Genomic DNA, 15016 nt, shown 5'->3' with positions numbered 1-15016 from the left:
GTTTCCTATAAATACTAGTTTTAAACTCATAGCTTAAATTCATAGCTTCCTTATAGGAAATAAGTTTTTTTTTAAGGTTATAAGTTGTTTTTTTTTAGAAACTTGTTAGTATTAAATAACCTCATTCTGTTTTTCAGATATTTTTTTAAACAGATTCTTTTGCATAGTAAAAATGGTATACTAAAATATTTTAAGAAATACCTCAAGTTAACCTTAAATCTTTAAGTATATAATGAACTTATATAGTTTTGATTAGAAGATTTCACAGTAATATTTAAAAAGCATTTATTTTAATTGTGAATCATTGGAATTATTATTCCTGCTAGAAAAGTATTTCTGCTACTTTGATTTTAGAAAATTAATCTTTTTTTTTTTTTTTTTTTTTTTTTTTATTGATGGTTTTTTAATTTACTGAAATTTTAGAAAAGAAAAATCTATTAGTGAATAGGAGTTCATATTTATTTTTTTAGTTTTCTGTGTGGTGTGGTGAAACTAGTTTCCATCATTTAACCTGATCTAGTTTTATTCTACATTTTATTTTAAATAAAAGCTAAAAAAAAAAAACATTAATCTGGAGTAAATCATCAGGAGATCTTTTTGTGTTTTTGATTGACATGTTTTGATGAGTTCTATACTTAATTATTTTACTTAAACAAAAAAGAAAGTTTTCAGATGAGCTCTAAAGAATACAGTAGCAATTGTACGCATTACATGAGAAAGTGTTCCCTTGTGGTAAGATGATTATTGATAAGTTTACTGGTTTTTTAATTTTAAAAAGACAATGGAAACTGGAATGTAAAATTAAATATAAAATAATGACTTTTTATGCCAGCTTCTATTGCCTCTCTTATTACCATTGTTTTTCAAATGCTTTTTTTTTCTCATGTCAAGTAGTTGCTGTCAAAATAAATACAGTTGAACTAAAAGTTATTAAGTTATTAAAATTAATTAAAAGTTATTAAGTATTAAAACTTGATGTTCCTATTTATATTATTTTTCTTTATTTTTTTAAACATTTTAGACTCCTTGCTGTTCAAAATCATATATTTGTAGAGTATGTCATGATGAAGCAGAAGACCACATTCTTAATCGTAATGCTGTTAATGAAGTAATTTGTTTACAATGTGATAAGCGCCAAGAGGTAACATGACTGTAATAACGTTTTAAGAAATAAATTCACTGAATGCCACATTTTTGCATTCACTTAAATTATTATTAATGTCCATCAGAAATCTTGTAATATTTTTTTTTTAACTTTTAATATTTTATAAGAAAACTTTCAGTAACTCAATGCTTACTTTTTAGTGTTAGAGGGTTTAGTGTGATATTAAACTCTGAACATTAAAGTTGTTGCAAGACATTATCAGAAATTTTTTTTTTTTCAAATGGTTGGTGTAAACCCATAAAAAGTTGAAAGTTATTGAAAAAATGAGATCAGCAAATTTTTAGTTTGACTGGATAATGTTAAAACATGTCTCATCAGGCCCGTCCTTAAGTATTAAAAAGCAGTCATCGTTGTTTTTTATTTTTTTTTAGAAAATATTCCTGACATTCTAAAAATTTCCACTGTCAAACTTTTTATTCTTTTTCTTTTTTTTTTTTGTTTGTTGATTAAAGACCAGATTGGAAGATAAAGTGTTTTTTGTGGAACATCATCGTTATGAATCAGAATCGTTAGAAAATCAACATTAAAAGGAAAGAAAATAAAAGTATGCGATAGAAAAAAACGAAATCAATTTCGACATGACAAGTGTCAATACAAGTAGTTTGAAAAAAACTGTATATTGTTAGAGCATGTCACCACCATATTTAAGAAGTAATGCTGAAAGCCATTTTTTTTGTTTTATAAAACATTTCCACTGGCCCTGAATTTGAAAAGATTTCATACAGGGTCTTACAAAATTTACAAAAAAATATATATATAAAAATGGTCTGTTGATAAACAGGTTAAATTAAGTTCAAATTATCTTAAAAATTTTTCTCTCAGAACAATTGCAAAAAAGAAATGGCATCAGCCCAAATACAATAATTAATAATTCAATTAGTTGTGCTTGATATTTTTAGGTTGTATTACTCTGGAAAATATTTCTTACAGAGCGCCAGGTACCTTGCATCATGTCAGATGGATGACAATAATGTTCATCTCAGTTAAATTGATGAATTGCTACTTTAGTACCCAACTAAGAATTATAGCTGTTGATTGACATTTTAAAGCCTGAATTTTTTTTTAAAAGGACTTGAAAAATATTTCATTATTGTAAATGACAGCCAAAAGAAGTGTAAAACTTACTCAAGGCTGCAATTCACATTGTAGTCTTGAATAAGTTACAGGAGATTATTAAGTTACAGAAAATTAGAAATGAAGCCAAAGTATTTCCTGCAAACATGGAATATTCCATTAACTAAAATATAGCAAGTTTACAGCAAACCCTTTCATTTAAATTGTACTTTTTTACATTCCAAAAATATTTATTTCAAACTGAGAAGGAGAGGGCAACCAGGAGGTTTGGAACAAATCAATATCCAAATATACATAATTAAGTAAATAGTAAAAGTTTTGAGAGGGTATATTTCAGTGTGTCTGGAAATAATTTTCAACATTTAACAACTACTTGCAAAATATACTGTTTCTGCTCTTGATCTTCTGTAACTTATTCAAGACTACAATGTGAATTGCAGCCTTGAATAAGTTTTACACTTCTTTTGGCTGTCATTTACAATAATGAAATATTTTAGTTTTTGTAGTAACCTGTGGTAATTCCTAAAAATTTAGTTTGGAATTACATGAAACCACTCAAACATAGTTTATTATAAATACCAAACATGAAATACCTAAGTTGCATCATTGATATTTTATTAGGTTTAATGTCTATATGGGTTTTGAGGTGCATGATCAAAGCACATACAAACTTATATTTCTGATTAATGTTTTTTGAAAGCTCTGAAGAGATTTTCGGATTAAAAAAAAACTTTTCATGAAAAGAATGTGCGGATGCCTACTTCTGTGTGGCATAACCTTTAAAAAGCTCAAAAGACATTTTAAAAAGCACTGAAGCTTTGCTGATTAAGCATTTGTGCATTGTTATTGATGCCAACACAGCAGAAGAAAGTTATTCATGAGCAAATCAACAAAGCTAATACTATATTTAATCTACCTTATTGCAGTGTAAATTTATTTGGTTTTTTAGAAGATATTTTTTAAAGAAACATATTTTGTGCTTTATTTAACAATGTATGAAACATTTAGGTTGGAAGAAATTGCTCAAACTGTGGAATTCTTTTTGGGAAGTACTCTTGTTTAAAATGCAAGTTATTTGACGATGTGGACAAGAAACAATTTCACTGTGATGGCTGTGGAATTTGCAGGTACATCTCTTGTTGTGTGCATGTGTTTGTTCTCTTGTTGCGTTTTTAAAATGGTTTTTAAGTAAAGTTTAAAATTCCTAAATTAGTTTCCATGAGTTTAAAGTTAAATTGCAGCTCATCTGAGATTCCATCTCTATGATGGAAAATTTTGTTGAAATTTCTGATTGAACTTTAATTGCCTGAAATATAAAGGATCGTAATGTGAAATTCATCGCAAAAGTTTTCTGTTCACAAAACAGAAACTATTTTAAAATTTTTTGTAAAGATTCAAAAAAAAAACTATGATTTCATTTTTTTTATTTATTGAGCAAATCCATTATAAAGAAATATAATATAATAAAAATAAAAGTAGTAAAGATTAAGTTACTCATTAAACAACTTATTCATGGAACAAATTTTCATTTGCTTGAACATCTGGAAGCACTTCATTCAGACCATCTGGAGTTTTTCATCTGGACTATTCCAACTTGCAAGCATATGTATGTACCAGTGGCCTTGATAACTCTTCTCCAAAACAATATCTTAATCAAAGTGCTTCAAGTATTGTCTACGAGTTGATGCCATGCATATGATTTGTGTTGTTTTAATTTTTTTATTTAAAAATAAAAAGTAAACATGATTAAAATGATGATTTTACATCTTTAATGACTATGTCAATAGTTTAACAGTCAAACATGTGAATTGTGTTTCACTCCATTTGCATATTTGACTGCTTGCATATTTTGTAATGGAAATTAACTCCTTGCAATGTAACATTTACATTTGCATATTAAAGAGTAAGTATTAGATAGAAATTTCATGCACTGTTTACAAAAACATCATGTGTACTGCTTTTCTTTAAGCTTTGTTAAATTAGGTCCAGAGTAGACCCACCTTTAGAATAAAAGCTTGACTTGATAGCACTAAAATGATGCCATTTCTGAAATTAGTCCATTTAATCAGTCTTCAAACTTAAAAGCAGCAGAAAAGAAGTTAAATTTTGTTGACTTGTGTAAACTTGGTTATATTTGAAGTTCAGTCTTTGTCCTGTGTACACCATTCTAGGCTATTGTTCTGAAAACCAAATATTCTAAAGTTCAGAAAACTTTTGGCTCTTGGTTATACAGTTCAATTTCTCTAATTCAAATTTATTGGGGAAAAATAAAAGTTCAAATTAGAGAGATTTTCAAGTCATAGAAAGTTGACTTTTCTTAAGCGCATTTCACAGTGATTTTTACATTGAATTGAATCATGGAGGTTTTCGAATGATTCGAATTAGAGAGATTGTATTTTAGCAATGTTTCCTTAAGTAAAGCCAATTTAAATTGTAGTCAAAAGATTTTTGATTTTTTTTATGAAAATTTTTTTTAGGGTTGGTGGAGGGGAAAACTTTTACCATTGTGACAAGTGCGATATGTGCATGGGGATAAACTTAAGAAATAATCACAAGGTTACTGGCTGCTACTTTTTATCTTACATTTTAGTGTTTGAATGTCTCATTAACATTTAGTATTTTAGAATCTTTTTTTAGTGTTTGGAGAAAGTTTCTCATCGAAACTGTCCAGTTTGTCTTGAGGTAAATAAGTTTTTTTTTCATTAATATTCTTGGTGATTTAAAATATAAAGTTAAAAACATCCTTCTGATTTTTTTATATCAGGCTTTGTATATGTAAAACTCTTTGAACTCACCCCTTAATATAAATGTTTCAAATATTATCACCTCTCAATATCACAGTTAGTAAAAATTAACCATCCCAACCAATAGGACTTTATAAGAAATATCTCTCAAATGATAACATGTGCTATTTGTTTCTTACAGGACATTCATACCAGCAGAAAGGCTATTCATGTTCCCAAGTGTACTCACCTTATTCACGGGTGTTTGTTTTTTTTTTTGTTTTTTTTTGAATTTTTTGAATTGTGTAAATATTTCTTGCTTTCCTTTTAAACGTTTTATTTGTATTGTTCTTTTTAGTAAGTGTCTTGATGGGATGTTAAAAAATGGGTAAGTCCCTTTTCCTTTTAAAATTTTGTCAAACCATTCTATAGTAAAATTTTTCGTGATCATGATTTTACTTTGCAACAATAAGTAACAACAATTATTTATTGTCGCGCTCTTTATTTTTTTCATTAATGAAAATTTGTTTAAACCGTAAATATTCTGTTAAGTTTAAGCACTTGCCCAATTTGTTATCAATCACTCTGCGATATGACAAACTACTGGAAGTTACTAGATGAAGAAGTTAACCTCACCATCATGCCTGCTGTTTATCAAAATTATAAAGTTAATGTAAGTGACAGTGTATTTTCATCTATAAACATTCTACTGGAAGATGTTAGTGATTGCATCTAAGAGACTATTTAGCGACTAAAACGCTTTATAATTAAATGAATTGTAATGTGGATTTCTTTTGTCTTTTATTTAGATCTTATGCAGAGATTGTCATAAGGTTCGTATTTTTTTAGTATTAATTTTAAATTGTATTTATTAGTTGCAAATTTGAGATATAGTTTCAAAATTTACATTTAACTTACATTCGAGATGGCTTTTTGTTTTGTTTGTTCAGTGTTTTTCAGTTACTAAGATCTACTATTGTTATTCTTATCTTAGGAAAGCAAGGTATCCTTCCATGTCATTGCTTTAAAATGTATGGAGTGCGGAGGCTACAATACAACCAGAATAGGAGGAGATGATCCTCTGCCAGAAGAGCAGAGCCAGTCGCAAGTTTTTTTCGAAGCAAGTCAGTTAGAAGTTTCAGAATTAGAACAATCCTGGGAAACGATTAGCGACGAAGAAGTTGAAAATGGAGACCACTCCACGAATACTTCAAACGCCGCTTTAACACCCGTTTTAGTTAACGAGCCCTCAGAAAATAATTATACAACCAATGGACAAAATTCAATAACGCAAATTCCACCCGAGTGATGGTTTTTGAACTTTTTATATTTTACGAGTTTTGATCTTTCAACTTCGTCATCGAGGCCAAATTTTTTTATTTTTGTTTTTTTTTTTTGGCTTAAAAGTTTTTCTCTTCTGAAAATTAAAAGTAAAAAATGAAATGGAAATTAATTGGGTAGGAATTTTTTTAATGCCTAAGGAATTTATTATGACTTTATGTATCACGTGATAAATGACAACAAAAATGAGTCATTTTATATCACGATATTTTGCACGTTAAATAAGCTGATAGGATAAAAATCTTTTTTTCAACCACATGTTGCATGAATCCGTGTCTTATTTTAAGTTTTCGAAATTGCGTGATACGTTTACACGGATCAGAGGTCGTTTCATAATAAAAATCCGTCTGATATAAGTGATAATTACTAGTGTGAAAAAGTCGCGTTTGAAAGTAAATATATTTATGTATTTCAGAATGGCTTGCATTTTAGAATTTTGAGAACTTATCATACCTAGAAAAACCGGAAAATTTGAACACAAACTTTGTGTTGCTAAAAAGCTGTTTAACTCTGAATCTCAAGAAGATATCGTCAAAAGTCCCAGAGCAAGACATAGATTCGAATATTCCTAGTTGTCCTTGTTCGAGCAAATTATTTAAGAATTGGACTTATAAGCTACATGTAGGGAATGGTCCTCCCGAAAGAGCAGTAAGACTTTAAGACTGCTCAAAAGTGAGTGTAAATGAAACAAAAAAAGTGTTGAAGCAATACATTCTTAACACGTTGACCGCCGTGTCAGCCACCGGTGGTCGACACCAAGGTATTCCAATAATTTACCATTCACCACGTCGACAACCGGCGGCTGGCACATCAAAAAACACAATAAATCACCTCGAAAAAATCTCAAAACATTTTTAACTAAGGGCAGAGTAACACATTGAGTCAGCACCAAGATAAAATTATGTACTTTTGAAATTACATTCTATATATTGTCTAGACTATAGCTAGGTAATTGATTATATCTTAAAATATTTTCAGACTATATTGTGATTCGAATAATGTCATTTAAACTATTTAAACGAAAATAATTTATTTTATTTTAAATAAGTAAACGAAAAAAAATTGTCAGTTTTTTTCCCAATAGTTAAATAAATTTCGCAAACAAAGTTGGGGGTAACGCAAAACGAGTAAACTCCAAGAAAAAGTCTGCGAACAATTTTAAAAAGAGCATCAAAAGAAGTGAAAAAAAAAATTTTTTTTAAAGGATTATGTATACTTTTCTTTATGCACTCATCAAAACACATCAGAAATCGATGAATCAAAATGAATTAAAAATGGCATATAATGAAATTATTTTTAACGACTTTTATTTCACACTTTTAAAAGTAAAACATGCTGATTTACATGATCTCATTCGTTTAAAGCGTTATTTTTATATATATATATATATACACACACACACACACACACATATATATATATATATATATATATATACATATATATATATACATATATATATATATATATATATATATACATATATATATATATATACATATATATATATATATATATATATATATATATATATATATACATATATATATATATATATATATATATATATATATATATATATATATATATATATATATATATATAATATATTTATACTATAATATATATATAATATATTTATATATAATTCGTTAAAATTCATTTAGACGTTTGGACCGAACTGATGAAAACATTTAATGATACGATATTAGATGTTTTTCATTCTTTTGGCCCAAACAGATAAAAACGTCTAATATCGTAACAGAGTATTTTTGTCTGCTTATCAAGCCATGATTGACTTTCTTAGTATCAAGGAAGGGATGGGTAAAATTTAGCTTTGAGTATTAAACCTAGAAATGCTGTTTTTCATTTTTTCCCCTTCAAATTAAAGTAACTTTGATAGATTCCTAAATTCACTTAGGTAAAAACTTTTAGCATATCAGAGAAATTACTTGTAATGTTATTGATAAAAGTGCCAAATTAATTTTTACGGCAAGAGGGGGTCGAGAATGAGTTGTAGGAATAACACTTTGCAATGCGAAAAAAAAAAATAATGAAAAAAATGAAAAAATGTCTAAGGTCCTATCAATATCTTTGATTCACAGAATAAAAAAATATATTTTTTAATTGTAGAGTAAAAAGTAAAGTTATTGGCCCATTTAGAAAACACAGGTTTGAATCAGCATATTTCATTTGTTACCATGGTTATAAATCTCTCAACAATTCTATCGATCAAGAGTGTTGTTATCTTTCGAGTTTTCTTATCTCCGCAATGGTATAGGTCTAATACTTCATTTTAATTTTTTACAAAATAAATAAAAAATACAGATATTGGCACATTGATTCTATCATCGGCAATATATGCCACAGTTATTGGCAGCTATAGGTTTTTGTTACAAAAGTAGGGATTTTCTAACGTTTTATGAAAAGAATAACAACATAATACGATAGCAACGACAACATTTTTAAAATTAACATAAGAATAAAATATTATAAGAATCAATAAAACGATAAAATATATATCACTTTCACCAATTAAAAAAAGTTCAGTTTATTTTTGAAAAACCATCGAACTTTGAAATCTTTCTTAGGTTCTTTAATAAATGGTTGTGTTAACTCTTCAGTTGCAGCCTGTATGGGTTTTTTTTTTACGTTAAAGGTTCAAAATTATCTCCCAAAATATTTGATTTTTTTAAAGCGTTTGCTTTTTAACTTTTCTTTTTTTTCTTCACCAGATCTCCCTTTTTTTCCTTCATATAATTTTCGATCATTTACAGTAATCCTTTACGCTAAAGTCTTAATACCCATATAAGAATAGATTTAATTGGAGATATACTCAACTGTTTACCATCAACAGGATTTTTTGTACTTTTTGTAGTTGCTAGACTATTGATTGTTTTCTCTTGTGGTTGACTCAGATTATTTGAAGAGCCTAAAAATATAAAGAGCTGGTTGCGTGTTTATTTTCGGTTAATAATTGGTCTTCATTTTTATCTTTTTTTTTTTTATTCTTACTTTTTATTTAGTCTGTGAAATACAAAAAATTCTTCAGGGTAAATTCCTCATTTAAAATTTCATTTTTCTTGTTCGTAATTTTTTCGATTGTCACAGTGCTACAGCATCGGCTTTATTACTTATTATTGCAGTCATCGTCATCTGTACTTGGATTTTTCGCCATACACTTTTTAAAGTTAATATTGTCTAAGTTCCTAGAAAAAAAATCCACAAGGCTTTAAGTCATTTATCAAAACTTTAGAAATCACTGTATTCTCTTTAAACCGTACTACTTGTATTGTCATCCTGCCAATCAAACTGTGTCCAACCCGCTTTTACGAGTTTAAATGGTGCAACATCAGCAGGATGAGAAATCCCTGTGGCATAGGGATATAAAACGACTTTTATGAGTATCAACAAAAAGTATTACTGGTAATTCAATACCGCTTTAAACAACAAAGGGTTAAGATATATTAGCTATATAATCTAGTCTAGTAATAATAAAATAGTTCAGATTTTATCCATCCGGTGTCTGACCAATTGAAACCCCAATTAGGAGGGATAGAATCCAAGATATTTTACGGAAATCTTTTCTTTAAATATTATCTCAGAAACTCTATCTACATTTAATGAAAACATTACGGCAGTGTTTTTTTTACCGTTACCTTTAACCTTTTTATGCCTTTGGACCTTTGTGGAGCCAAGACACATCTAGCTTTCGGACAAAGTTAAAAACCTTTTTCATTCCAATCGAATCTATAATCATCATTTAAAATCTTTAACTAAATTTCCTTATGATAATCATGGGTATCACCAAACTATTTTTTGATATTATGTTCGTTAACACTGATACTTACAAAAGTTAAAGTTACCGGTCAAAAGTGAAAGTCACTGAAATTAATAACCAATTCCTAAATTAAAAAAATTTTTTAACCTAATTATTTTTTAAGTGTTAAAACAATATAAGGTAACTGCTTGGTAAGCTATTTTTAAAAGCAGCTGACTTTTCTTGTTCATCTAAAAATAATTTGACACTGTTTTGTAAGTCTTCACGCCTTTCAGGAAATCCTCTTTAACAAGAGTCAATTAACCGCTTTATCAGTGTTTCTTCTCAAATGGTAGTTACCACAGTTGAAGGTTCACATGTAAATTTTGTTCATCAGAATTTCTTTAATTAGATAAGATTAGATCGAGCAATTTCAAATTTCCAAAAAATCGATTTGATTTTTGAACCATTAATTAATAAAGCAGCATCGACGTTTCGAAATTAGTAGTTTTTTTTTTGGACATTTTTTCTAAAAACAATTTTATATAATTAACTTTGTTGCAAATAATCGCTTAACTCGATGATTTATGATGATTTATGATGATTTATGAAAAATAAATTTAAATCTTAACATGCAACAATAGTTATGGTATATGTAATCAATGAAATATTCAATTATCGGTACCCTATGCCGAAAACTAAAATTCTTAAAATATATATATCAGTTGTTTGCGTCTATTTTTTTTTTTTTATTTAAATAAAACACATATATGCATGTGAAATAACACGTTTTACACTGTAAATGTGCTTAAGATTTAAAATCAATCAACCGTTACTGTTTACAACAATTTATGCACGATTAATTGTCGTAAAATTTTCATTGTAGTACTTACGGTTTGGATAAGCTACGAGTAAAGTAAAATAAGTTACGATTTTAAAAATTTTCTTACCTTTTTGAATTTGTTCCTTTTTGAGTGATATATTGTAACTTACACTAGAATATATTGTAGCTTGCATTAGAATGTATCACTCAAATAGGAACGCGTTTTATGAAAGCCATGTCTGTGTTAAAGTAACTCGACTATGCAGATTTCATATCTAAATTCGTTTTTGAGCCTTCAGCCTTTTTTTACCCACCCTTTTTTTACTCCCCTTTTTTAAAAAAAACACACTAATCATATTTTGGTAAATTAACGTTTTTCAGAAAAACAGCCACAATCAACGGGGCGAGTGAATTTCTAGCCTACCGGTGTTACACTGGTTATGCTTTACAATCGTAAAATGCGTAAATCCAGTAGAACGAGGAAACGTATCGTAAATGTATCGTGAACGAGGAAACGTGTGATAGTTTACGTTTAAAACTGCATGTAAAGTAAGATATCATACTTCACAAAGTCATTAGCTATACATTAGGCATATAAAAATTTGTAAAAATCAAGTTGCTCTGAGTCGCGTAACGCAGGTTCTTTCTTTTGAAACCTTTCACCGGAAATTAAACAGAATACTTTCAAAGCAGTGTGCTGGAAGTTGTAATCATTAAGTCGCTGCTTTATGTCGGGTCTCACAAAAATTCTCTCTTTGATTTTGTCCAAGCTCAATCGAGGAAAATTCTGAATCAGGTATTTGAAGACCGTACTTTCCTTATCAAAGGCCTTTACCAGTTGCCTAAATAAACCTAGTTTTATGTGTAGAGGTGACAATGTGACATTTTGCCAATCAACTAAAGGAAAATACAGTCGTATTTCGTGTATCCTAATTGTTGCCCCATCAATATAGCAATAACTCTTAAGTCAGTGCAGATTGCCCATTTGTGATCAGCATAATGGATGCAAGGAAAAATTCTAATTATTATAAGGGAAAATCTTAGGGTTTTGTGTTAAGACAAGAAAAGAGGAGTTTGTTAAGTCTTCTAGCCATGCATAGTGTAGCCATGCTTAATGTGGCCATGTATAGTGTGGCCATGCATAGTATGGATCGGAAAATGTTTGAGGCAATAAAAAACTTTGGTGGGCAAAAACGGACTTCGCATTTGGAATCAGGAAAGTCGATCATTATTGTTTTAAAAAATGATAATCTTTAAGATCTAACATGTATCAAATGATAACATAAGTTTAGTATGACAATAACTGTGTAATTTATCCTTTTTATCAAGAAATGTGAACCAAGATTTGGTGTTACTGACGCGTGACAAATCGTTAGCGTTCGTCATTAAATATTGCGCGCTTATTAGTTCTTCATTTAAATAACTTAGCGCGTTAAATTAAACGCGTTAAAGTGTATCGCTAATAAAAAAAAGGAGTTACTTTCTTTGATGAATTTTTCGATGATCGAATCTGCGTTAAAGTTCATCCATTTGATTGTTAAATATAAAAATACGCCTTTTTTCTTTGTTAAACTTTCAAGCAACTGACATGCGAATTCCCATCTAAATTTTCTAGATTTCTTCATTCGATGGAGATGAAAAACTTCAAAAAATTGTTTTACGAGTTGTTAAAAAAACTAAAAAAAAGTTTTAAGTCAAAAAGATTATACAAAATTAACTATGAAAGCTTTAAATTTTTTATTGTGTTTTTAACGGGGTGGGGGGGGGGGTAACAATAAACATCGATTAATATTCGACGGCGCAACGATGCCACTTTTCACAAACGATAACAATTACTTTGAATTCCTAACTACTTTGTTGCTATGGAGAATTTTGTTTTTCCAACTTTTGTAAATACGTAAATAACCAACCTCTGTCCTAGGATATTATTTCCCCTAACGCATGTGAAGAATGGGAATGAGCTTCCTTAGTCCTGCGATTAAAATTTTGTAATATCTTATTTAAAAAATATCTAGTGACAAGAAATATCAATTGTGTCAGCAAAAACCTATTTACAATAAAAAAAGAGATATTAAATTTTCAAGCAAAGTAAGCAAATATTAAAGGTAAGAGCTCATTAAATTTTTCGCATTTTCTGAAATACTTCTAAAAACAGTTTTCTAAAAATCGTATTATAATAAACGAAATATAATGTAACATACTTTTTTAAACTCAATCGAGTTGAAAAGTTAACGCTTAATTTCAAGTCCTTAAACTGGATTGAATGAATTTGATAACATGACGAAAGCAAAATAGCGGTTAGCATTGCGAACAAAAAGGTAGTTTGGCGATTGTTAACAAAAACAATTTCGTAGAAGGACGATGAATAACTTTTTAAACCAACGACATCAACACAGGAAGGAAAAAAACCTCGACCAGCAAAAAAGCATCCATCTTACGACGTTAACACATGCGTCACAAGAGATTTAAAACTTGAAGACGCTTATTATGAAAAACAAAACGTATCCGGCTAAATTTTGAAATGGTAAATCAAAAGGCGAGATATTCATCTTGAGTATTTCGAAACGCAACGATGTTTTATTTGATGTTTGAGTTTCTTGTTTCAAGATCATCTATCAGTGTAGAGTAACTTTTCTGATTGTAATTATTTTTTCGTTGAACCAAGTTAATACAAGGGAGAAGGGTAGCATGGATTATTACAAATTAAATAACCCAGGCTTATTTGTGTTTATCTATGCTTATTTATCCATGTATTGGTTTTATTGACCTATTCCTTATTATTGTTTGATTTTCCTTTTTTTTTTTTTGTTTAATTTTTTAGACTGATTTAAACTTTTTTTTTTGGTTTTTTTTACAGGTATTTTTTGAAAGATTATTTTGAAGGATCATTGTGCATCTGCATTCAACAAGAAGTAAAAAAAAAAAAAAAAGAACAAAAAAAAAGAAAAATTTTTTAAAAATGGCGGCTGCTTTAATTGTAGTGATCATTTTCATTGTCTTAGTTGTGATTATGTCCGTCATATACAAACTACTTAAGTTTCCCCATTATCTTATTCCAAATTGTTTAAAAGCGTGCTCAAAACAAAAAAAAGAGGTACACCAAGAAGATACAGTGTTTTTAACCATACCACTCGAAGAGAGTAATAGTGGATCTCCTTCGTCTACAACTGTCGAATATAGTAAACCAGAAAAACCAGTAGAGTTACAAAATGATGTTCCTGTAGTAAATATTAAAAAAAAATTTTCTTTCAATCGAAACTCGCTAAAAGCAGCTTGTTATGCTAAAGTAAACTATTCAATGAAACGTACAGAACTTCCTGTCAACGTAGATAGTGAAAAGATTCAGACAGAAGCTGACTTTCCACCGCCTCCGCCAGAAATAATTGCAGCTGATTCTCCAATCGACAATTATTTGAGCGATTACTAAAAGCTAAAAGGAACTTGTTAAAGATAGCTAACTGAAGTATTTCTATGCGGACTTTTTGTGTGGTTGTAGAAGACTTGCTCAAATATTTCCAACCATAAGCTTCTTAATTTAAGCATCTGAGTTTTTAAACAAGAAAACAATGGAAGGACTTTTTAAAGAAAAGTGACTTAAACAACTTTAGACCAAAACGACGACAAAAAAACGACGACAAGCTCATAAAATTTTTTTTGTTTAAACAGTTTCATGGAAAAACACTTAGATGATAAATATAAACTTATTTATATTTTTAGGAAAAGAACCAAATTTAAAGCAACAAAAAACTATTTATTTGATATAAAATTTTGTTAATTATTTTATCATACATTATTATGGTTAATCGAGAAATGGTTGTTACGTTAAGTGATGTAGGTTTCTTTAAGGACTACGAAGTACCACTAAGTATTTATTATGAATATTAAAATTTATTTTTTTTTAAACAAGTTTTCCAGCACAAAAACCTAAATTCATAAAAAGTTAACTCAAAACAATGACAAAATTGAAAGATGCATCGAGTTACAGCACGTACACATAGCAAAAAGAAGCGCAGCTTAACAAAGCATCTCGTCGTGATTAATTATAAAATAGTTTCTTCGATAAACATTCAAATTGATACCGAGAGATAAAGCTTACAACCATCAAGTAAGTCACCAAAAAGAGTTGTAAC

The 15016-nt window shown here is 28.8% G+C and overlaps 2 protein-coding genes and 1 long non-coding RNA gene across 3 annotated transcripts; 2 read left to right on the top strand and 1 right to left on the bottom strand.

The window, feature by feature from the left end:
* Positions 1-139: 139 nt before the first annotated feature.
* Positions 140-6415, top strand: LOC145192201 (RING finger and CHY zinc finger domain-containing protein 1-like). The gene is made up of 10 exons (XM_090068121.1): positions 140-732; positions 1022-1141; positions 3248-3366; positions 4717-4795; positions 4877-4921; positions 5165-5223; positions 5321-5350; positions 5515-5635; positions 5772-5795; positions 5957-6415. The coding sequence occupies exons 1-10, from the start codon at positions 673-675 to the stop codon at positions 6269-6271; spliced, it is 972 nt and encodes a 323-aa protein (XP_089924247.1). The 5' UTR covers positions 140-672; the 3' UTR covers positions 6272-6415.
* A 2965-nt stretch (positions 6416-9380) lies between these two features.
* LOC149894821 (uncharacterized) lies at positions 9381-13537 on the bottom strand. Its single transcript, XR_016446770.1, has 3 exons — positions 13088-13537; positions 12797-12858; positions 9381-9512 (listed from the first exon to the last, which is right to left on the bottom strand). It is a non-coding gene; the product is annotated as an uncharacterized LOC149894821 (long non-coding RNA).
* Positions 12879-14712, top strand: LOC149894820 (uncharacterized). The gene is made up of 2 exons (XM_090071177.1): positions 12879-12991; positions 13744-14712. The coding sequence occupies exon 2, from the start codon at positions 13846-13848 to the stop codon at positions 14311-14313; it is 468 nt and encodes a 155-aa protein (XP_089927303.1). The 5' UTR covers positions 12879-12991; positions 13744-13845; the 3' UTR covers positions 14314-14712.
* Positions 14713-15016: the final 304 nt, after the last annotated feature.

This window comes from Hydra viridissima, unplaced genomic scaffold, assembly GCF_058129835.1.
Source record: "Hydra viridissima isolate aposymbiotic clone 2 unplaced genomic scaffold, HvirCarnegie_v1 scaffold_1, whole genome shotgun sequence".
NCBI lineage: Eukaryota > Metazoa > Cnidaria > Hydrozoa > Anthoathecata > Hydridae > Hydra > Hydra viridissima.
Note: the sequence above shows the minus strand (reverse complement) of the source record. Positions and strands in the feature narration are given on the sequence as shown.

What these genes read in the sequence shown, in the direction of transcription:
- LOC145192201 (XM_090068121.1), top strand. Translation starts at nt 673, where the DNA reads ATGAGCTCTAAAGAATACAGTAGCAATTGTACGCATTACATGAGAAAG. An exon ending in GATGGGATGTTAAAAAATGG is followed by an intron (nt 5,351 to 5,514) that starts GTAAGTCCCTTT and finishes TATTCTGTTAAG; the next exon opens with TTTAAGCACTTGCCCAATTT. An exon ending in ATCAAAATTATAAAGTTAAT is followed by an intron (nt 5,636 to 5,771) that starts GTAAGTGACAGT and finishes TCTTTTATTTAG; the next exon opens with ATCTTATGCAGAGATTGTCA.
- LOC149894820 (XM_090071177.1), top strand. Translation starts at nt 13,846, where the DNA reads ATGGCGGCTGCTTTAATTGTAGTGATCATTTTCATTGTCTTAGTTGTG.